General features: G+C 41.0%; 1 protein-coding gene across 3 annotated transcripts; it reads left to right on the top strand.

Moving 5' to 3' along the window:
• Nucleotides 1-12,720: 12,720 nt before the first annotated feature.
• On the top strand, nucleotides 12,721-21,465 carry PAGE1 (PAGE family member 1). Of its 3 annotated transcripts, XM_055106451.1 has the most exons (7): nucleotides 12,722-12,837; nucleotides 13,002-13,048; nucleotides 13,930-14,000; nucleotides 14,504-14,606; nucleotides 17,344-17,490; nucleotides 18,652-18,777; nucleotides 20,632-21,465. In XM_055106451.1, exons 3-7 carry the CDS (start codon nucleotides 13,938-13,940, stop codon nucleotides 20,652-20,654), a joined length of 462 nt encoding a protein of 153 aa, XP_054962426.1. In that variant the 5' UTR covers nucleotides 12,722-12,837; nucleotides 13,002-13,048; nucleotides 13,930-13,937; the 3' UTR covers nucleotides 20,655-21,465. The 3 variants fall into 3 exon arrangements, with proteins under 3 accessions (XP_054962427.1, XP_054962425.1, XP_054962426.1); XM_055106452.1 differs by lacking the exon at nucleotides 13,002-13,048 and having other exon boundaries at nucleotides 12,721-12,837; XM_055106450.1 differs by lacking the exon at nucleotides 13,002-13,048 and having other exon boundaries at nucleotides 12,721-12,837; nucleotides 18,652-21,465.
• The last annotated feature ends 2,585 nt before the right edge of the window (nucleotides 21,466-24,050 follow it).

Here is a 24,050-nt window from a genome sequence, read left to right as displayed (position 1 = left end):
TTAAATATTGTTCTAATCTAAGTGCTGATATCCTACTTCCTCTTTTGAATGACTGAATGTCATGAATGTCTAGCAGATATTTCAACTCTCAGTATTCTTCAGCCTGACACTTGATGCTCTTCTACAGCAATGCCTCTCAAAGTATAGTCCCCAGACCAGCAGCCTCAGCATCATCTGGCACTTTTTCTGGGATCCGCATTGTTGGGCCCCACTCCAGATCTTCTGAATTCAAAACTCTGGGAGTGGAAACCAGCATTGTGTAGTTCAACAAGCCCTCCAGGTGATTCTGACGCATGCTAAAGGTTGAAAACCTTGAGAACCACTGGCTAGAAAACTCTGATATGATGTTTGTTGATAGCTCATATCTTGAGAATAAGCGAAGCATATTTTGTGCTGGCTATGCCATAAGTTCTGACTATTCTGCTATTATAGCTGTTCTTTATCAATAGCTCACTCCACTCAAATAGCTGAATGACAGTTACATCACCAGCATGTCACCTTGCTAAACACTTGAGTACACATCTATACAAATAGATGTATCTTTGGAGTTTCTCATGATTTTTTTAGTACATTATGAAAACAAAGAGGTTTTCTAATCTCACCAGGCACCCCAACTAAAATGGAAAAAAAAGTAATTTATTAGAGGCAATATAACATCCAAATGAAGTATAGATTAGAAATGGAGAAACTCATTCTAAAGGTAGTACTTTTAAAGCAAAAGGGAATTTCTGACTATTATGTAAAATAAGCAGTCCTTTCTGTTCTTGCTACAGTAGGTATTCTAAAGACACTTACTCAATCTGACTTAATGAATCCTGAATGACTTATTCAAATATGATAACCTGCCACTTCAGAAGAAAAGAAATAGTGGCCTTCTCCAAACTGTCACATGTGCAATAATGGGCTTTGGCATTGCCAGGATGAGTGCTTAATGTCACCAGAGGCCATCTCCAGACCTTTAGTGCTTTCTCTGTGAAATTATTCACAATGACAAATTGCTCAAATTTTTCAAAAATCTCACTGAGAAAAATCTTCCTTGAGACAGGTGGCCAAATCTTGCCTTCTCTGTTGTTATCATGACCCAGGAAAAGCTGCAGAAAAAGGCAAAGTTCAGAACCTTTGCCTCAAAAACCATTTGAACATTTCCAAATGGATTTCATTCAGTTATAATGGTGCGTTAGGTTTATACTTGGATTAAAGTTTTCCCTTGCTAAAAGGTGAAAAGATAGATAGATAGATAGATAGATAGATAGATAGATAGATAGATAGATAGATAGATATAGAGAGAGAGAGAGAGAGAGAGAGATAGATAGATAGATAGATAGATAGATAATAGATTGATAGATATTGTTTTTTCCCACCTGCATTACTCTCTAGTGATAGAGAGAGTACATATATTACTCTCTAGTGATAGAAAATTTCACTTTACAGGTGGAAATACTTAAGAAACTGTGTAAAGTACTCCCATTAAAACAAAAACTTCCTTGCTCACATTGATCCACTCACTAAGTTTTTGCAAAATAGAATGGGCCAATGATCTCTCATAATACTCAGAAGAGTTTAATCTCTCCTGACCTAAACTCTAACCATCAGCTGTAACGATAGACAATAGTCATCTCATCTCAAAATCTTAACGGGCTCTCCCCTTGAAACAATTCCAGGAAGACCCATGAGACTGTGATGACTCCTCCTCTATCGGATTCCACCTTGTAAACACTTCAAGCTTGTCAAATATTGTCAAAAATGACATCATATGCCCAACAGGTGCAAGCTGCATTTTCAAAGAGAATATTACCAGCTATACCCTTACATGATTTGTAGTCAGGAGACTGGAGATGCTGGAAGAGAAACTGATGAAAGTTGGTTGTACTAGATGGGCAGGCCAAGGTGGGAGGATCACTTGAGGCCGAGAGTTCAAGATCAGCCTGGACAACATAGCAAAAAACTTTAAAAATTAGCTGGGCATGATGGTGTGTACTGTAGTCTCAGCTACTCAGGAGGCTGAGGCAGAGGATTGCTAGAGCCCAGGAGTTCAAGACTGCAGTGAGCTATGATCACACCACTGCACTCCACCCTGTGCAACAGAATGAAACCCTGTCTCTGAAAAAGAAGAAGAAGAAGAAGAAGAAGAAGAAGAAGAAGAAGAAGAAGAAGAAGAAGAAGAAGAAGAAGAAGAAGAAGAAGAAGAAGACTAGAAAATACCATTTCAGGTCCTTTTAACTACAAGTACTACATTTTAACTCCAGAGTGTGTAGCCATGGGTACATGCAAGCCAGTGTCAGTGTGTTAAGTATCCTACCACTGAGACATCTCTCCAGTCCCACTAGAGACTTAACTCTGAGAGTCATCAAAAAGGACTGCATAAGCAAAGACTTCCTGAAGTGGAGAGCCCTCTCCCAAGACCTTCTAGTTAAGATCCAGAATCAGGGCAACAGACCCTCATTTTATTATTTGACTCCTCTTTTTCCCTTTATTGTTTTTATTTTGTGGTATCTCAAGATACTAGATTGTTAAAATGGTCACCCTACTCTTTTTTTTCCTTTTTTTGACACTTTCATTTTCCAGAAACTCTGTGAATTTGCCTTTCTCAAACAACTGCAACAACAGCCAATCTTTTCAGCTGCTGGATTTCTCATCCAGCCCCAGATGTTCTAGTAAGACCCTTATACCCATGCCTATAGGACTAAATGGTACCAGATTTCACCCTAAGACTGACCATGTCATTCCCTTCTATCTTCAATACAGAAATATTAACCTTGAGACATCTATATGCCTTAACTTGACACTAGGTCATTAACAATTAACTGTTGTTTCTGATATTTCCAAGAACTTTCAAAGAAACTGGGGAAATATCAAGAATAGGATAGGCATGAGACTAATGATGCAAACTATAGTCCAATTATTTTACCACAAATCTAAACAAAAACTATATAAATGATTTATTTAACTCTAGAGTGTTTTCGTCAACAATCAGATCTATTAAATTCAGACAATAAGTGGTACCTACCATAAACAACACATATATGCCTTCTCAATGTGCACTTCTGGGACTTTCTTTGGGTGTAATAAAATGGATTTTCTATACTTGCTGCATTAAAATATGCTGTACACTTTCAGTATATTCATTCAGCCTTTCCAAACATTCAAAACAGAACCTCCCAGTGATCTTATTTTATTAATATTTTGACATGTTACCTTACCAGGAGGTATCCATGATACTGTATTTTACTGATTTGTGCAAGGATTTATACTCTGAACAGGAGTTCCTGAAATAGATCATGTTATCCACAATTTATATCAGACTTTGGCTCAAATAGCAAATGAAATAGCTCAAGCATTAGAAGCAGAACATTTAAGCGTAAATCTATCAGATAGAATTTTTATTTGCTCACCAGCCAAGCTGGAGTCTTAGAATTTTTATTTGCTCACAAGCCAAGGTGAAGTCGGGGCAATGGGTGACACATTTTATTATGTCTGGATAAATACTTCAGGAGAAATGGGGCAATAAATCAATGAATGAATGAAAAAGCCACTTGCTTATCTAATATTGGCCAAACTAATCCTTTGGCAAGTTTGACAAAGCCCAAATTGCTCTCCTGGTTGGGCTTTGGGAAACTAAAACATTGGACATGAAGTGAGTTTCGATATTTATTATTATGATTGAACTCAGGCTTTTTGCCCTCCTCCACCGTCTAACTCCAACTGCCTAAATGTGGCTGCACAGCCAGGATCTCAAAACAACAGTTAACCCATGATCAGAGTCAAAAGGAACCTGAAACCTTCATAGTCAGCCCAGCTTGGTTGCTGAGTGACTGAGGCAGTAGTTGAGAAATTCTGGAAGGGAGCTGGTGCCCAAATGACATAGCTGAGATGAAGGTGTTAACTAAAGACAGTGACAGCCAAAACACAGAGACAGCCTGTCACACATTGCTCATAGCTAAACTTCCGAGGCCTTATGGGGAACCCATAAACAACCGAATTTGTTTTCTTTGAGGACCTAGTCTGCTGTCCAAGGGCAGAACAGCCCACTTGGCCCCTTGCTGGTCACCAGTTCGCCCAGCAAGAGGAAAGCAGGGTTCACCATTTTCAAATATGCCTGTGGTTTTCCTTCTTACCTCTCTCTTCTTCTTCCTTGTAGATAAATCCTTTGTTAGATGAAATCAATCTGTTATTAGTATTTTGTATTCAAGTAAGTTAGCTTGATAATAACTAACAATATGCCTTTGAGTTATTCTTTGAAACATGCCACCTAACCTCAATGAACCTCAGTTTACTCATCTTGTGAAATGGGAATGCACAGTACACATCTAGAGAGAATTAAGTGAAATCATGAAAGTGACAGTGCCTAGCACTGGATCTGGCACATATGCAGAAAAGTTGCCTGTCCAGATGGAGTTAATGAGGAAGGTGTTCAATCAAGCAGTCAACAAGCATTACAGGTAGGTAAGTGCCTAAGTGGAATGCTTAGTGAAATCCTAATCAATCAATTAACCATCATATGTGTTTTCAGTTCCTCGCCCTGGGGAAGATATGAAAGGACAGACAAGATCCCTTCCTTTAAGGAAACAGAAGATGAGTCAGAGAGATAAAATACACGCATGGCGCAATACGTCAAGAACATGGCTATGGTGGGACTTCACAATTTGAATAAACTGCAGAAGGACAAAGGAGGGCGAGGACAGTTAATGTAAGAGTGCATGAAGGTAAGGAGGAGCAGAGTCAGGCCCACCAGGTAATCAGAACCCTCCATCTCAGCTCCCTTCTGGTGCCCCAACAGAGTTCTTCAGCACATGTTATAGGCAATACCATACAGCAAGCTTGTTCAACCTATGGCCCTCATGCCACATGCGGCCCAGGATGGCTTTGAATTTGGCCCAACACAAATTTGTAAACTTTCTTAAAACATTATGAGATTTTTTTTCAATTTTTTTCTAGCTCATCAGCTATCGTTAGTGTTAGTGTATTTTAGGTGTGGCCCAAGACAATTCTTCTTCTTCCAATGTGGCAAAAGATTGGACACCCTCACCCCTGCCCCAGATTGAAATCTTGAGTTATATAAATTATCTGTTCCTCAGTTTCCTCATCTATAAAATAGAAATAACAATACCTACTTGCAAGAGTTGTGTGCTTTAAATGAGATAATGGGTGAAAAGCACTTAGCACAGTGCCAATACAAAGCAGGCAAAATATAATAGTTATTATTATTTCAGTTATTTGTTATTGGCATTGTCTTTCTAGTCTCTGTTCTCTCACATCCTCTCTTCCAACCATGTTAGAAAATACCACTTTGCTCCCAGTTTCACAGATTCCTTGCTCTTTCTGGCTTCTACCTTTGTTTATGCTGAATGTACTACAGCCCGTTCCCTCCACCTTTACCCTCCAAACCTACACAGAACACATCAACCTGCCACTGCCGTTTCCAGTGTTCAAGGTCTAGATTAAATCTGCAAAGACTTCCCAGATTAATTTGCTCACCACTCGATTGCAAGGTTTTTACCTTTTATAGCACTCTTCACAGACAGCATTGCATTACAATTGCTTTTATAGGCAAAAGCCTCTAATTGGCTTCTGAGGCAAGCATACTGCTTTATTAACCTTTGCTTTCCCTACGGCCAGCCTAAAAAAAGGTACATTGTAGGCTAGTTAGAACCAAAAGCCAGAAATTCTTCACTTGGGTTCTCTAGGATAAAGGGCAATTAGCAACCCCTGCTTCTAGAGCCCACCAGGATTATGCATTGTATGCATGGGTAGGCCATAAGAGGAACTGATCCAGGAATCAGAACCAACAATCTGAAAATATGTGTGAATTGTGCATCCTTACGGCATTCTGAACAACAAACACTTTTGGTGGCTGAAATCCCTAATGATGATAATTCATAATTACTGGATTGTATGTTTGCTGGTGTGCGTCCACGCATGCGCACATGTGTGCAAGTCCAAATGCCAAATCTTTGTATTGTGTGGCTTCCTGCATGTTTTTCAGGGTTGCAAAACCCACTAACCAGAGCATATTCAGCTTTAGCCTTGGCTTATATGAGAGCTTTCACTGTGTTGAAATCTAAGGCAAGTATTTTTTAACAAAAGTCAAGTGTGCCCTTTGGGTGAATTGAATTCGATCTCACAGTGAAAGATTGCATTTGTCAGTTTTGATGTACTGTTTCTTTAAATATCACATCTTCTTTTGCATGTTTATTAGCTTCATTAAAGATATTCTGTCTATCTTTTTCATGACATGTCTATCTTTTCCACATCCTTAAAGGCAGAGAAGGACTCAGGAGCCTTCAGAGCTCCCTGTAGAGTCCCCCTTCCTCTCTGCTCAGTCCTGCCAGCTACTGCCCCGCCATTGGCTGCATCTTCTAAAAGATCAAAAAACAAATCAACAACCCTTCACCAGCTTTTGCTACGGAGTTTACGAAAGCATATATTAAATCTAATAACTTTGGTTATGGTGTTCAAGCAGCAGTGGTGGTGAATGGCTTATCCTGCTGACAAATGCACTCCATTAGACTCTACCCTTATCTTGGGCACTGGGAAAGATAAACAGAATAATCCAAAAGATGCCCATGCAGTCGCAGGAACCTGGAGCCATCTGGTCAGGACAGAAATAAATCAGGAATGAAGCTTGAATGAATCTCCAGGGGACTCTGGGACTGAATTAACATTACTCAGATTGAAGAGCAGAGGAAACTGGCAGCAGAGACCACTGAAATGACTTTAATTAACACACAGGGAGCAAAAGGCTTTTAAAACGAAATGTCTTGTATTGGAGCTAAAGCCGAGACAATAATGTGAAAGTCCCCCAGCTTGATAAAGGTACATCACAGCATGTATTGGTTGGCAGATAAGCTCTGGCCTGGTACAGAAACACAACACAACAAAACAGAAATGTCATTTAATTGTCACTTAAACCACAGAGCTCAACTGATCAGAACTATCCAGCTGCCTTTTGTTAAGAAAGCAGTATACCTCTCAGAATTCTGTATGAGCTTGCATTTTTATATATGCATAGAGTTCCAGGTATAGCAAATCACAATTGTGCAATATTTGAAACATACAGTCATGCATCTTATAAGGACATTTCAGTCAACAATGCCCCACATATGTGACAGCAGTCCCATAAGATGATAATAGAGCTAAAAATTCCTATAACCTAGTGACATCATTATGGAAATTCCTATCACCCAGTGATGTCATAGCCATAATGACATCATAGTACAACTCATTACCTTGCCTATGTTTGGATATGTTTAGATACACAAATACTTAGCATTGTGGGACAAATGCCTACAGTATTGAGTACAGTAACATACTGTACAGGTTTGTAGCCTAGGAGCAATAGGCTATACCATATAGCCTATAGGTGTGTAGTAGGCTATACCATCTAGGTTTGTATAAGTACACTCCATGATGTTCACACAATGATGAAGTCCATTCTCACCATAAACCCAGCTACTCAGGAGGCTGAGGCAGGAGAATCACTTGAACCTGGGAGGCGGAGGTTGCAGTGAGCCGAGATTGCACCACTGCACTCCAGCCTGGGCGACAGAGCAAAACTCCGTCTCAAAAAAAAAAAAAAAAAGGTTTCATTGACTCAGTTCTGCAGGCTATACAGGAAGCATGAGTGGGAGGCCTCAGGAAACTTACAATCATGGCAGAAGGTGAAGGGGAAGCAAGCACCTCCTTCATGTGATGGCAGGAGAGAGACAGAGAGCAAAGCAGGAAGTGCAACACACTTTTAAACCATCAGATCTCGTGAGAATTCACTCACTGTTACAGGAACAGCAAGGGGGAAATCCGCTCCCATGATTCAATCGCCTCCCACCAGGCCCCTCCTCCAACACATGGGGATTACAATTCCACATGAGATTTGGGCGGGGGCACAGAGCCAAACTATATCAATATCCCTGTTGTTAAGTGATGCACGACTATAGTTATGTTAAAGAATTTTTTGCTGTTTATCTAAAATTCTAATTTAACTGGATCTCCTATCCTTTATCTGGCAACCTTACTGTGGAAATAAATGAAGACCACCCAAATGAGAACAAACAGAGGCTATTTATTCAGAGCTTGCTACAGAAAGAAAGTCAGCCACCATCATTTGTGGTTGGCAGAGATTCAAAGGCAGGCAGGGGAGTGGGAAAGAGCTTCAGGTATGCCCTGGTTGGAGGCTATTGGTGGGCTAACTAGGAGTTGGACATGTTATGTGATTGGTCTGGGGAGCAGATTTGGCTTTCTCCAGTCAGATGTAAGTTGGAAGCTGGGGCAAAAATATAGGGCAGTTGTTGATGAAGATCTGACTGTTCTGGGCCAGCTGCTGCGGAGATTGTGGTTTGAATTCCCAAGATAGCTGTTGCAGAGGTGGTAGTTTAACCTGCTATAAAGGTTGCAGCAGAGGTGATGGTTGGGCAAAGGACCTGAATAGACATTTCTCCAAAGAAGATATACAAATGGTCAGCAAGCACAGGAAAAGATGCTTGACATTTTCATTATTGGGTAAATGCAAATCAAAATCACAATGTGATACTACTTCAAACCCACTAGGATGGCTATAATCAAAAAGATGGAAAATAACAAGTGTTGCTGAGGAGGCAGAGAAAGAAGAACCTTCATACATTGCTCATGGGAATGTAAAACGGGGAAGCTACTGTAGAAAATAGTTTGGCACTTTAAGTTAAACATAGAATTACTCTATGATCCAACAATTCCACTCCTAGCTGTATACTCAAGAGAAATGAAAACATATGTCCATAGAAAAAATTGCACACAAATATACACAGCAACATTATATACGGTGACCAAAAAAGTAGAAAGACCCTAAATGTCCATCAGCTGATGAATTGGTAAACAAAATGTGGTACATCAATATAATAGAATATTATTCAGCAATAATAAAAAATGAAATACTAATACATGGTACAATGTGGTTGAACCTTGAAAACATTATACAAAGTGAAAGAAGCCAGACACAAAAGGCTACATATTGTATAATTCCATTTACATGAAATGTCCAGAATAGGAAAATCCATAAAGACAGAAAATAGAGTTTCTTTTAGGGGTGATGAAAATGTTCTGGAATTAGTACTGATGGTTGCACAACTTTTGTGAATATACTAAAAATACTGAATGGTATACTTTAAAAAATACTGATTTTCCTTAGGGGTACATTTTCTAGTCACCACTTTTAATAAGTAAGGTATGTCTTCTAACTTTTGCAGTCCTCCTAAATGTACACCCCCAGGCAGCTGTACAAAATGGACCTGCTTTTGGTCTCTTGTCATTGTCTTATGTTCTTCTACAGACACAGCTTCAGTGTCTTCTATCTCAGTCCATTAGTTATGACTGGCAAATGCTGATAGAGACCCACATAGAGGACTTTAAAGGTTATCCAGGCCGCTTTATAAAATAGACTAATTCAGGTGATAGAGTAAGTACTACAAAATATGCTAAGGGTTTAGGAAAGGTTTAAAAAATAGTTATGGTTTTTTTCTCCCTTTCCTTCTGCTTTTATTCTCTCTATAGTCTTAGAAAAGATGATTGTTATGGCCTCTGGTTAGTTTTAATCATCTGGGGGAACCCTGGAAGGCCCTAAATTGCAGCTCTAATGTCCCTTTAGCTGTCTCTGCTTCAATATCTACTACTACTTTGCTTATATTTGATTTATCTCAAGCAGGGTCTTCCAAAAGTGTCTGATCAACCCATCTCCAATAAGCTGGTTGACTTTAAGATGGTAAAAGCTTTACATCTTACCTTTCTCACTGCTCTGAACACTTCGTCAAAGGCCTATTGGTAATACATGTTCTAAACTAGCCATCCTCAACACCAGATACGCATTTAAATAACCTGAGAAATACTTTTTAAATGCTCATGAATAAATAACTAAGCCCCAGACCCAGCTTAATTGTCCTGGGGTGGAGGCTGATAATCGATATCTTTGTGGTTTTTTTGTTTGTTTGTTTGTTTTTGAGATGGAGTCTCACTCTGTCACCAAGGATGGAGTGCAATGGCACGATCTCGGCTCACTGCAACCTCTGCCTCCCAGGTTCAAGCAATTCTCCTGCCTCAACCTCCCGAGTAGCTGGGACTACAGGCATCTGCCATCATGTCCAGCTAATTTTTGTTTTGTTTTGTTTTTTTGAGATGGAGTCTTGCTCTGTCGCCCAGGCTGGAGTGCACTGGCGCAATCTCGGCTCACTGCAAGCTCCACCTCCCGGGTTCATGCCATTCTCCTGCCTCAGCCTCCCAAGTAGCTGGGACTACAGGCGCCTGCCACCACGTCTGGCTAATTTTTTGTATTTTTAGTAGAGATGGAGTTTCACCGTGTTAGCCAGGATCATCTCGATCTCCTAACCTGGTGATCTGCCCGCCTCAGCCTCCCAAAGTGCTGGGATTACAAGCATGAGCCACCACGCCCAGACTAATTTTTGTCTTTTTGTAGAGATGGGGTTTCACCATGTTGGCCAGGATGGTCTTGAACTCCTGACCTCAGGTGATCTACCTGCCTCGGCCACCCAAAGTGCAGGGATAACAAGTGTGAACCACTGTGCCCAGCCGAAAATCAACATTTTTTAAATGTTCTACCAGGCAATTCCAATGGGCAGCCAGGGTTGATGAAAACTGCACCAAAAACACAGCTATTAGAATGATCAAAATCCAGATCACTGACAACAACAAATTCTGGGGAGGACGTGGAGCAACAGGAACTCTCATTCGTTGTTGGTGGGAATGTAAAATGGTAAAGCCAATTTGAAAGGCAGTTTGGCAGTATTTCTTACAAAACTAAACAAACTCTTACTATTCAGTCCAGTAGTTGTACTTCTTGGTATCTACCCAAAGGAGTTGAAAACTTGTGTCTGGACATGGATGTTTATAGCTTTTTTAAACTAGCATCTTTAAAGGCTTTCCCAGATAATCTCAACATCTCTGTCTTTGCATTGGTGTCAGTTGTTTGTCTTTCTCCATTTGAAATTCCATAACTTCCTTTTTTTTTTTTTTGAAATGGAGCCTCACTCTGTCACCCAGGCTGGAGTGCAGTGGCACGATCTTGGCTCACTGCAAACTCTGCCTCCCGGGTTCAAGCAATTCTCTGCCTCAGCCTCCCGAGTAGCTGGGATTACAGGTGCCCGCCACCATACCCAGCTAATTTTTGTATTTTTGGTAGACATGGGGTTTCACCATCTTGGCCAGGCTGGTCTTGAACTCCTGACCTCGTGATCTACCTGCCTCAGCCTCCCAAAATGCTGGGATTACAGGTATGAGCCACTGCACCTGGCCAAGATGCCTAACTTTCATGCTTCTTTGTATTCTGAGTAATTTTGAATTATATGCTGGACATTTTGAATATCAGGTTATGAGACACTTCAACAATTTCTTTTTGTTTTGTTTTAGACACAGGGTCTCACTCTGTTGCCCAGGCTGGACTGCAGTGTGTGATCATAGCTCACTGCAGCCTTGAACTCCTGGGCTCAAGGGATCCTCCTGCCTCAGCCTTCACAGTAGCTAGGACTACAGGCATGTGTCATCACACTCAGCTATTTTTAATTGTTTTTTTGTAGAGACAAGGTCTCACTATGTTGCCCAGGTTGGAAACTCCTAGCCTCAAGCCATCTATCTTCTTACTTCAGCACGCAAAAGTGCTAGGATTATTGGTGTAAGTCACTGCTCTTGGCCACACAGAACAATTTCTATTTCTCTATCTTTGAGTTCACAAACTCTTTTCTTGTCTCCATTCTGCTATTGAATCCATTTGGTGAGAATTATTTTCCTTCGTTATCATATTTTCCACTTCTAAAATTTCCATTTGCTTCTTCTTTAAATATTCTTTGTGTGTGTGTGTGCCAGGACTTTGTTTTTACTTGTTTCAACAGTGTTCATGATTGCTTGTTTAAGCATTTTTTTTTTTAGATGGAGTCTCACTGTTGCCCAGGCCGGAGTGCAGTCGCGTGATCTCGGTTCACTGCAACCTCTGCCTCCTGGGTTCAAGCAATTCTCCTGTTTCAGACTCCCGAGTAGCTAAGACTACAGGTGCGCACCACCATGCCCAGCTAATTTTTTGCATTTTTAGTAAAGACGGGGTTTCACCATGTTGGTCAGGCTGGTCTCGAACTCCTGACCTCAAGTGATCCACCCGCCTCGGCCTCCCAAAGTGCTGGGATTACAGGCATGAGCAACCGCGCCCAGCCTAAGCGTTTATAAAATAGCATCTTTAAAGGCTTTCCCACATAATCCCAACATCTCTATCTTAGCAGTGATGTCTGCTGATTGTCTTTCCCTATTTCAGTGGCCCTATGTTCCTGGTTCTTCATATTCTGAGTAATTTTGAATTATATGCTAGACATTTTTAATATTTAGTTATGAGACTCTTAGTCTTGTATAATGCTATGAGGTATGTTACTATTTCTGTTTTAGCAGGTCGTCTACCTCACTTCACAGGCAGCCACCATGGTCCTTGTCCCTATGGCAGGGCCAGAGCAAGAGAGGGCCCTGGAGGAGAGGGGGGCTCAGTTGAAGATGGAATGAGTTTTGAGGGGAGCACTATTTGAGGTATTTGAGTACCCGAGGCATATGAAACAGCAGAGGGAGGTCGGATTCCATTATCTTCACGGGGATGAAAATCGGGGGTGTGGGGTGTGGGGCTGGGAACTGCAGCCCTCCCCACCTTTGGATGCTAGCCTCAGTGCGCATGTTCACTGGGTGCCTTCCCGTCGGCCCCTTCGCCCACGTGGAGAACGCCAGGGAGCTGTGAGAGTGTGCAGTCGCGTTCCTGCTGTCCGGACACTTTTTTCCTCTACTGAGACTCATCTGGCAGATCCGCAGGCCAGTCCTCCCAGGGGCTGAAGTGTGAGTGAGGGTGAGGAGGAGCGAATGGGCTTCAGGCGGAGCCAGTGGGCTTCGGGCAGGTTCGGTGGGCCCCTCGGTCTGGTGGTGTGTGGCTTTTGAGGGAGAAGGGCCTCAGTGGCCTCCAAAAGAGAAGGGCCTCGAGCTCGTTCTCCTTCTCCTCACAGGCTGCGACGCCGCCATTGGCTTTGTGGTCGTGAAGGGGCCAGGACAGGTAGGAAAGTGGGCCATGAAGGGGAAGCGGTCAGGGGCTCAGGTGAAAATGAGGCGAGTGCTGTGCGGGTGCTGTTGGAGGGGTCAAAGTCCCGAGGTGGTAGGAACCCATGACACAGGGCACATTCCTGAGTCCTGAATGCGGCCCCGAGGCGGGAGGTGGGTGGTGAAGATGGCGGTAAAGAAGGGGCCTGGAACCTGGGAAGGCTGTGGGCTGGTGAGCGCCCCCCAGCGGTGTGGAGTGGGGAGTGCCCGAGTGAGAAACACCCGAGTGAGAAGCGTGGCAAGGTCTCACCTCTGCCATAGAAGGTCCGGAAACAATGGGAAGGACTGGGAGAGGCTGTGTGGCCCAACCAAACTTGATTTGAGGGGGGTGAATGGCTCTAGTAAGTGGGAGTGTGCCAAAAGCAGCAGTCACGGGAATTGTGATTCACTAGTGTTTTCATGTGGAGTCCGCTTGTGAAACTAAACCTCATCAGAAACGTCCTCTGTCAGAGGGGCGCAGTGGTGCGCGCCTGTAGTCCCAGCTACTCCGGACGAGGCAGGAGGATCGCGTGAGCGGGAGGTCGAGGCTGCAGTGAAGTGTGATCACGCCACTGCATTCCAGCGTGAGCAACAGAGCGAGATTCTGTGTCTAAAAGAAATTTTAAAATAATGTCCTCTGCCTTTTGCCACATGCCTTAAGATGACTGCTCTGCCAGCTTGGGGAGCATAAGTGGCTTTGCAAGCACTCAGAAAACGTACACACTTGCACTTAACTCTGGGACTTATTTTGAGAGTATTTTCAAAATTAAAATGACAAGTTAACATTTAGCCATGGAAGTGATCGAATATAGCTGTCCTCTCAAGTGCATGTTCCCAATCACAATTTTCTCTTTTCAGTGTGAAATATGGGTTTTCTAAGAAGATTAATCTATCGGCGTAGACCAATGATCTATGTAGAATCTTCTGAGGTAATTGGGCCTATGCTGTTGAGTGCTTTAACGTTAATTCGATGTTTTCTATTAGCAGAAATTAATTTTTGTGATAGTGTTGTTGCATTAGTATAGATACACTAATAAAGGTAGTTCATGCTGATAAAAAAAAAGATTCTGGCATCTCATGAAGGAAATATTGATTCAGGAGGATTTTTTTTTCTCTTGTGTTCTCCAACTTTTGGCCATGACTTCCTTCTCATGCTTTGCTTGTGAATGACACATAGATTATACACATCTATTCCAACATAGAGTGCAATAGCTTCCAAAGTCCTTGTGGGTAACTTTTCTCGCAGTAACCTTTCTGTGGGTAGAGTAGCCTTATTAACCATATAGAATAAAGTTGGAGAAATATTTTTAGGTTTAGTTATGATCAGAAACATCTATGCATTCTCTGTGTGTATATGTATATATTTTTTGACATGTATTAATAACAAAACTTTTTGTCTTTGCACACTCACACACATATTCCCTACCACAAGGAGTCCAGTGATGAGCAACCTGACGAAGTGGAATCACCAACTCAAAGTCAGGATTCTACACCTGCTGAAGAGAGAGAGGATGAGGGAGCATCTGCAGCTCAAGGTGAAGGGAAAGGGAAGAAGAATGCCTGTTGGGGTGTGTGTGTGTGTGTGTGTGTGTGTGTGTGTCTCATGCATTGTCACATACCAGGAACAGGAGGAATGAAAGCCATGCAAACGATGCCTAGAAATTGACTGGAAAAGTGAAGAGGATATAGTTTGCAGCTTACCTTGGGGAAATAAATCCCTCACTATGATAAAATTTCTCCACTTTATGAATGAGAGAATGGAGGCCCGGGGATTGTGTTTTGTCCAAGAACACTTGACTGGTGAATACAAAATTTGTGTTTTGTTCCAAAGTTTGTGTCTTCCTACCATCTATGTTGCTGTAACAATAGTAAATGATTTTGCTGAAAGTGCTTAAAACTCAAATGCTTTACTGTAATGTAGCTTAGTACTGGCCCAGGAATAGACCCAGTTCAGAGGAGCAGGAGCAACTCCAAAAACTGAGTTGCTGATTGCTGGCCACCATTTCCTTTGATATTTTTATGTGGTAAGTTTGTTGAAAGCTGGAGAATTCAGGATACTGCCATACAGGTAGCTGGTGTAGTATGATTTTTTAAGTGGCTTTTAGGAGGTGATTAAATCCTTTTATGGTTAGAAAAACCAAAAAAAAGGAATTATCCTGAGATTAACATGAGATGGAAATAATTTCTCCGAGATAAAATATTTTGAAGCAAAACAATTACCTAACTCAGGTCATGGATTATTCTAAGGATTCACTGTTAAAGGTATCTAGAATAAGACTGACAACAATGCCCATTAATTGCTGTCCACCCATTCCTTTGTTCTCAGCGTGAGACAGTATATTTGCTGTAATTCACAAATAGTGTTATTTTTGGTGCTTTGTTCTACATGGGGTTCATTTATGGAATATTACATTTAGGACCTTTGGACCTAAATATAACTTTATTTGAACAAAGTTAAGTTTCTGTTTACCCCAGTAGACAATGGGTGTCGTGACTGTAAGATTTTCCATAGTCCTCAAATCCATCCAGCTACTCAATCCTTCAGAAACTGACATTGTAATTGTAACTGAAATCCTATCCATGATGTAGACTTCAGATTTCTCAGCTGATGCACACTGCTGTTGGTACTCTATGGCCGAATATAAGTATTATACATGTCCTGTGGTTTATCCTTAGATTGTCATTTAGTAGAAAGGTCTCAAACTGGGCTTAGTGCTGTGCAATCATAGTCCCAGCTACTTGGGAGGCTGAGGTGAGAGGATCGCTTGAGCCTAGGGTTCAAGACCAGCCTGGGAAACATAGGGAGACCTCATCGCAAATAAATAAATAAATAAATAAATAAATAAATAATAAATAAATAAATGTTTCATTATATAGGAAAACAAACATGTAAAGTTTGTTCTTAGCTGCTGGTAATGTTGCAACCATAACTCCTTACTGAACCATAACACTTAAAATTAGTTACCATGGTAAATTTTATGTTATGTGTATTTTTTACCACAATTAAAAAAAAAAACTTCTGTCTTCCTAAAGTTCAGTGTAGTTGTCATATATTCTTACAAGTTTTTACTTTATATATTTTCAAGACATAACATTTGTAGAAAACTTGCAAGAATAGTACAATGAACTCATATACTTTTCACCTAGATTCACCAATTGTTAATAGCTTCTGCTCCATTGTTTTCATATCTCTTCCCTCCCTCTCTTACCCTGCTGCCCACACACTCACACACACACTTACGGATATTATGTTTACTCTTATTAATGCTGCATTGTTCAGATAAGGTTTCAGCTATTATGGCCCTTTACCCTAAGTACTTGAGAGTGTTGATATATCCTCAGAACAAAGAAAAAGTCATTCCTTGGATAATCACTGCACAATGATCAAACTCAGGACATTTAACAATGAGAACCTGCAGTCATTTAATATACAGAGTATACTCAGATTTTGCCAGTTATCCAGATAATTTTCTTTTTTCTTTCTTTTTTTTTTTTTTTTTCAGACGGAGTCTCACTCTGTTGCCCAGGTTGGAGTGCAGTGGCAAGATCTCGGCTCTCTCTAAACTCTGCCTCCCAGGCTCAAGAGATTCTCATGCCTCAGCCTCCTGAGTAGTTGGGACTACAGGCAATGGCCACCGCACCTGCCTAATTTATTTTTTCTTTTGTATTTTTAGCAGAGCCTGGGTTTCACCATGTTGGCCAGGCTGGTCTCTAACTCCTGACCTCAGATGATCCGCCCACCTCGGTCTCCCAAAGTGCTGGGATTCCAGGTGTGAGCCACCACGCCCGGCTGGCTGATACTGACATTTTTCAAGAGGATAGACCAGTTGGTTTGCGGAACGTTTAGCACTTTGGGCTTTTTTGTGTAGTTTCTAAAGACTGTTTTTTCACTCACCATTTATTGGTGCCTACTCATGCCATATAACTTGCTAGGTGCTAGTAGTCTAAATGCTAATGAGAGACAGGATGTCAGCCTTGAGTCATTTAATATGATAAGGACCATCAGAAATACAATAATAGATAAGTGCAAAGGAGGCAACAAAGTTGTCTGAGGGCAGTCTTCAGAAAGGAAGAGGGTAATATTTGGAAAACCCTGTTTTCCTGTCTTCTGCCAACAGACTCCTGAAATAATGTTCTTGGGATTCTTATCAACACATTTATTATTACAGTACCTAAAGCTTTTATTTAATAAGACCAAGAGCATGAATATTATTTTCTTATTCATATTTCATGTGTTGCTGCTTAAAATGATAATTTTGTTTTATCTTTAAGGGCAGGAGCCTGAAGCTGATGGGCAGGAGCCTGAAGCTGATAGCCAGGAACTGGTTCAGCCACAGACTGGGTGTGAGCTTGGAGATGGTCCTGATACCAAGAGGGTGTGCCTGCGAAATGAAGAGCAGATGAAACTGCCCGCAGAAGGTAGGTAGTCCATTAAGCATGCAAATTGTAGGGTGTCTGTTTCCACAGTATTATAATTTTCTTTTTTTTTCTGAGATGGAGTCTCACTCTGTCACCCAGGCTGGAGTGCAGTGGCTCAATCTTGGCTCACTGCAACATCCACCTGCTGGGTTTAAGTGATTCTCCTGCCTCAGCCTCCCGAGCAGCTAGGATTACAGGCGTATGCCACCACAGGCACCTAATTTTTGTAATTTTAGTAGAGACAGGGTTTTGTCATGTTGCACAGGCTGGTGTCGAACTCCTGACCTCAGATGATCCACCCAGCTTAGCCTCCCAAAGTCCTGAGGTTACAGCCCTGCCACAGTGCCTGACAAATAAATGTTTCTTTTTTTTTTTTTGTATTTTAGTAGAGACGGGATTTCACCACATTAGCCAGGCTGGCCTTGAACTCCCGACCTCAAGTGATCTGCCCACCTTGGCATCCCAAAATGTTGGCATTAAAGGTGTGAGCCACCATGCCTGGCCCAGATAATTTCCTTTATAGAATTTCTTTTTCTGATCCAGAGTCCAGTTCAAGATCACGTCTTGCATGTGCTTGTCATGTGTTTCTAGTTTCCTTTAATCTGGAATGTTTCCTTAATTTTTCTTTGTCATTCAGGATACGGACATTTTTGAAGAGGATAGACAAGTTGGTGTGCAGAATGTTCAGGATTTGGGGGGATTTTTCATGTATTTTTTAAAGAACTTTTTTCACTCAGCGTTTATTGGTGGCTACTCATGCCATGTAGGAGTCTAAGTGCCAGGAGTGTAAGTGCTGTGAGAGACAGGGTTTCAGTCTTGAGTCATTTAATATGATAAGGACAATCAGAAGTAGAATAACAAAGAAGTGCAAAGGCAGCAACAAAGTTGTCTGAGGGCAGTCTTCGGAAAGGAAGAGGGTAATATTTGGAAAACCCTGTTTTCCTGTTTTCTGCCAACAGACTCCTGAAATCATGTTCTTGGGATTCTTATCAACACATTTATTATTACACTAGTGAAAGCTTTTATTTAATAACACTGAGAGCATGAATATTATTTTCTTGTTCATATTTCATGTTTTACTGCTTAAATTGATTATATATATATATATATATATATATATATTTTTTTTTTTTTTTTTTTTTTTTTTTTTTTTTTTTTAAGGGCCAGAGCCTGAAGCGGATAGCCAGGAACAGGTTCACCCGAAGACTGGGTGTGAGCACGGAGATGGTCCTGATGTCCAGGAGTTGGGCCTGCCAAATCCAGAGGAGATGAAAACACCTGAGGAAGGTAGGCAATCCATTAGGCATGCAAATTGTAGGGTGTCTGTTTCCACAGTATCATATTATAATAATTATTATTTTTTTGAGACAGAGTCTCGCTCTGTCAACCAGGCTGGAGTGCAGTGGTGCCATCTTGGCTCACTGGAGCTTCTGCCTCCCAGGTTCAAGTGATTCTCCTCCCTCAGCCTCCCAAGTAGCTGGGATTACAGGCATGCTCCACCACGCCCAGCTAATTTTTGTATTTTTAGTAGAGATGAGGTTTCGCCATTTTGCATAAGCTGGTCTCAAACTCCTGATCTCAGGTGATCCACCCACCTCAGCCTCCTAAAGTGCCAGGATTACAGGCATGAGCCACTGCACCTGACCCAGTATTATGTTTTTAATAACACAGGGGTAACAATACTGCCTCCTTAATAATAGAATTCTTATATAAAGGTTATTTGAAACGTAGTTCAGGTCCCAGCAGCCAACTTATAGACTGTCAGATACAGAAACAAACTGAGTCAAAGCCATATTGAATTATAACTTTTGAGTATAAATCCTTAAACCAATAGCTCATGATTTTCAGATGCTTTTGTAAAGGTCTGCTTTTAATCAATACATAACACATTTGTAACACCCATCAGTTGGTGTGAAATATGCTGAAGCACGGATGCAGGTTCTAATACCAGCTCTTACAGCATTGGTGAGATTCTGAGCAAATCCCTTACCTTCTAAACCTATCTTTGGTCTTATAAAAATAGTGAGTTTAAGTCAGATATTTTAAAATCCTTTTCCATTCTGGTTCTTTCATACTCTGATCCTGTTGCATAGAATGCATAGGATACAGAGATCATCTGTTTTACATGATTTATTTATCATAAATCATGAAACCCTGGCCTGAGTCATCTGAAAACCTCTGAATTGAGATTTCATTGCTACTAAGAAAGGGAGCGGGCACTCTGCTTCATGTTAGTTTTTCTGTGTGGAGACCTGAATGCCTATTCTTAGGTACTGTCAATTTTTGAATTGTCGCTCTGACAGAGTGACGAGTCTCACTCTGTCACCCAGACTGGGGTGCTGTGGTGCGATTTCAGCTCACTGCAACCTCAGCCTCCCAGGCTCAAGTGATCCTCCCAACTTAGCCTCCTGAGCAGCTGGAACTACAGGCACAAGCTGCCATGCCTGACTGATGTTGTTTTGTTAAAAAAAATTTTTTATACAGATGAGGTCTCACTGTGTTGCCCAGGCTGGGATTCTCTGGCCCTTAATGAATAAGTGCTTTTTAAATCTTTCTCCAAGGAAACCTTGAGTGAGTGAATAATCAAATGGTGAGAGACCATTTAGTTTCTATTTTCTGTGGGATGTAGGTCAGTGATGCTCAGCATGGGTGTGAGTAAGATGCCTGTGCTACGCACACTCCCTGCCCCACTGTCAGTCTTCATGAGCCACTATTTCTAGTAAGACTGTAGACACATACATGATCTCTAACCATATCAAATGTTGCATGTAGGTTTCAGATTTTGAGGCATCAGTTGGTAAGATTTGAAGTTCAAAGACCATGACTCCAGTACTTTCTGAGTAATCCACCGAAGTATGTTTTACACATGTGTTTTCCAAATTGCTGACTGTTAATTATAAGTGCTTCTGGATTTAAAGGAAGCACCTGATGTTTACGGAATTAATTACCTTTAAATTCTACAGGTCTACCCTCAAAGTTTATACAGAGGTTTAGTTGGCTATAAGACACAGGATCTCCCTTAGAGTTCTATTTTTAGTCCATTTTATAAAACCCAAATTGTAGTGTCCTTTGTGTGCCTTTAGGGTCATCTAAATAATCTGCTGCTAAATCATGTTCCTAACAGTTATGTTTCTGTTACAGATGAAGGGCAATCACAGCCTTAAAAGAAGACACGCTGAAATGGTGCAGGCTGCTCCTGTGTTGGAAATTTGACCATTAAAATTCTCCCAATAAAGCTTTACAGCCTTCTGCAAAGAAGTCTTGTGCATCTTTTGTTAATTTTATTTCCAGGTGTTTGATGCTCTGAAATGTGTATCATTCTTTGACATTTTATATGCTAGCTGTTTGAGCTGGTATGTAGAGGCATAATTCCTACATATTGAGTTTCTATCCAGCAACCTTGTTAAATATGCTTATTAATTCTAAAAGTTTACTTCTAGATCCTTTTCAGTTTTCAACATACAGAATCATATCGTCTTTGAATAAGAACAATTTTGTTTCTGCCACTTTTTTTTTCTGTTTTCTTTTGTATTTTTTGTAGACACGTGGTTTTGCCATGTTGCCCAGTTTGTTCTTGAACTCCTGAGCTCAAGTGATCCACCCACCTCGGCCTCCCAAAGTGCTGGGATTGCAGGCATGAGCCACTGCGCCCGGCCTGTTGCTGCCATTTTAAACACTTTTATTTCCTTTTCTGATTTTAGGGGCATTGGGCAGACCCACTGGTATAATGGTGATAGTGGACATCCCTGTCTTATCCCTGATCAGAAATGGAAAAATTTCAACATTTCAACATAATATTTACCGTACTTTTTTTGTAGATTGACTTCAACAGTCAGTCATTCCACTCTGCTCTAGTTTGCTGAGAGTATTCATTTTGGATATATGTTGAGTTTCATCAAACACTGCATCTATTGTGATTATCACCGCACTTTTTCATTAATCTGTTAAAGTAGTGAATTAGATTGATAAATTTGTACTTTTTTGTTTTATATTTTTAAAAATTGAGACAGAGTGTCACTCTGTCACCCAGGCTGGAGTGCTGTGGTGTTATCACAGCTCACTTCAGCCTTGACCTCCGGGGCACAAGGGATCCTCCCACCTCAGCCTCCTGAATAGGACTATAGGCACATGCCACCATGTCCAGCTAGTTTTTCTATTGTTTTGTACAGATAAGATTTTGTCATGTTGCCCAGGCTGCTCTGGAACTTCTGAGCTCAGGTGATCTGCTCACCTCAGCCTCCCAAAGTGCTAGGATTACAGGTGTGAGCCTTGGCCTGGCCACGTTTTTCTTACATAAGGGTCTTGTCTATGTAAAGACTCAACTTACCTGTACGTTTGTGTGGGTGGGCTAACAGCATGATGAAATTTATCGTTCTATTGATTTAAAGAAAACTATCCTTGACTTTCTAATGTGTAAGTACATCAAAGCATAACTATAATTATTTTGAACGCATATATTGTTATGGGTGTTGGGACCCCTGCACTTTCCGCTGCTGTGGGAGTATGTCCTTGTAGGTATCTTTATTCTGTTTTCTCAACTGCAAACATCCTAGGACCATGGGTTGTGACTGGCAAGGAATGTGCCTTGTTAATTTCAAGATGGAGTTGATTTTCAAGTGGTTTCACTCTGGCTGTCCTAGGCTCCTGTTTCCCTAATATTTTCACTTCTTCTGTGATTCTGATGCTACAAATGATAGATGTTTTAGTATTTTCTTACAGGTCCACGAGGTTGTATTCCTTTTTCTTTCAGTTTCTTTCTCTGACTTGTTCATACTGAACAATTTCTTTTTGTTTTGTTTTAGACACAGGGTCTCACTCTATTGCCCAAGCTGGAGAGCAGTGGTGAGATCATAGCTCACTGCAGCCTTGAACTCCTGGGCTCAAGGGATCCTCCTCCCTCAGCCTTCACAGTAGCTGACTACAGGCACATGCCATCACACTCAAGCTATTTTTAATTGTTTTTTATAAAGATGAGGTCTCACTATGTTGCCCAGGCTGGTCTCAAACTGCTAGCATCCAGCCATCTGTTGTCTTACTTCAGCCTGCAAAAGCGCTAGGACTACTGGTGTAAGTCACAGCTCTTGGCCAGATAGAACAATTTCTTTTTATCTATCTTTGTGTTCACTAACTCTTTGCTTGTCTCCATTCTGCTATTGAACCCATTCAGTGGGAATTTTTTCCTTGGTTATCATATCTTCCACTTCTAAAATTTCCATTTGTTTCTTCTTTAAATATTCTTTTTTTGTGGCGGGACTTTCTGTTTTTTCTTGTTGCAAAAGTGTGCATGATTGCTTGTTTAAGCACCTTTATTCATAATTGCCAAAACTTGGCAGAAAGCAAAGTGTCCTTCAGTAAGTGAATGGACTAATAAACTGTCTACAGATAGCCAGTGGAATATTATTCAGCTGTAAAGTGAAATGGACTATCAAGCCATGAAAAGACATGGAAGAAACTTTAATTTCTATTACTAAGTGAAGGTAGCCAGTCTAAAAAGGCTTACTTGGCTATGATTACATGCTGTATGATTCCAACTATATGATATTATGGGTAGGGCAAAACTATGGAGAAAATAAAAAGATCAGTGGTTGCCAGGGTTATAGAGCAGGAAGGGATGAATAGGTGGAGCATGGAGGATTTTTAGAGCAGTGAATCTACTCTGTATGATACTATAATGGTGGGTACATGTCATTATACCTTTGTCCAAACTTATTAAATGTACAACACCAAGAGTGAATCCTAATGTAAACTATGGACTGTGGGTGATAATGATGTGTCATTGCAGGCTCAATTGTAACAAATGTACCACTCCTTTGGGGGATGTTGATAATGGGGAGAATTGTGCATGTGTTGGGCCCAGGAGTATATAGGATATCTCTATACCTTCCTCTCAATTTTGATGTGGTCCTAAAACTTCTCTTTAAAAAAAGTCTGTTAATTTTTTAAAAAATTAATAAGTACTGAAAAAATTTAAATATTCATTCCTGGGCCAATTAAAAGAGATTAACAGAGTGGATAAAAAATAATCAAACCATATGCCATATACAAGAAACTCATTTCACATATGACCACATAGGTAGATAGAAACTAAAAGAATGGAAAAACATGTTCAATGCAAACATTAATTTTTAAAAAACTAGGAGTGGGCCAGGCGTGGTGGCTCATGCCTGTAATCCCAGCACTTTTGGAGGCCAAAGTGGGCGGATCACGAGGTCAGGAGTTTGAGACCAGCCTGACCAACATGGAGAAACCCTGTCTCTACTAAAAATACAAAATTAGCTGGGCGTGGTGGCACGCACCTGTACTCCCAGCTACTCAGGAGGCTGAGGCAGAAGAATTGCTTGAACCCGGGAGGCAGAGGTTGCAGTGAGCCAAGATCATGCCACTGCACTCCAGCCTGGGTGACAGAGCGAGACTCCATCTCAAAAAAAAAAAAAAAAAAACTGGGAGTGACTGCATTAATATTAGGTAAAGTAGACTTCAGAGCAAAGCGAATTACTAGAAATGAAGAGGGACATCACATAATAAAAAGATCAATCCACCAAGAAGAAATAATGATATCA

Source organism: Pan paniscus, chromosome X (assembly GCF_029289425.2).
Source record: "Pan paniscus chromosome X, NHGRI_mPanPan1-v2.0_pri, whole genome shotgun sequence".
NCBI lineage: Eukaryota > Metazoa > Chordata > Mammalia > Primates > Hominidae > Pan > Pan paniscus.
This window is presented reverse-complemented; position numbering and strand designations above follow the sequence as displayed.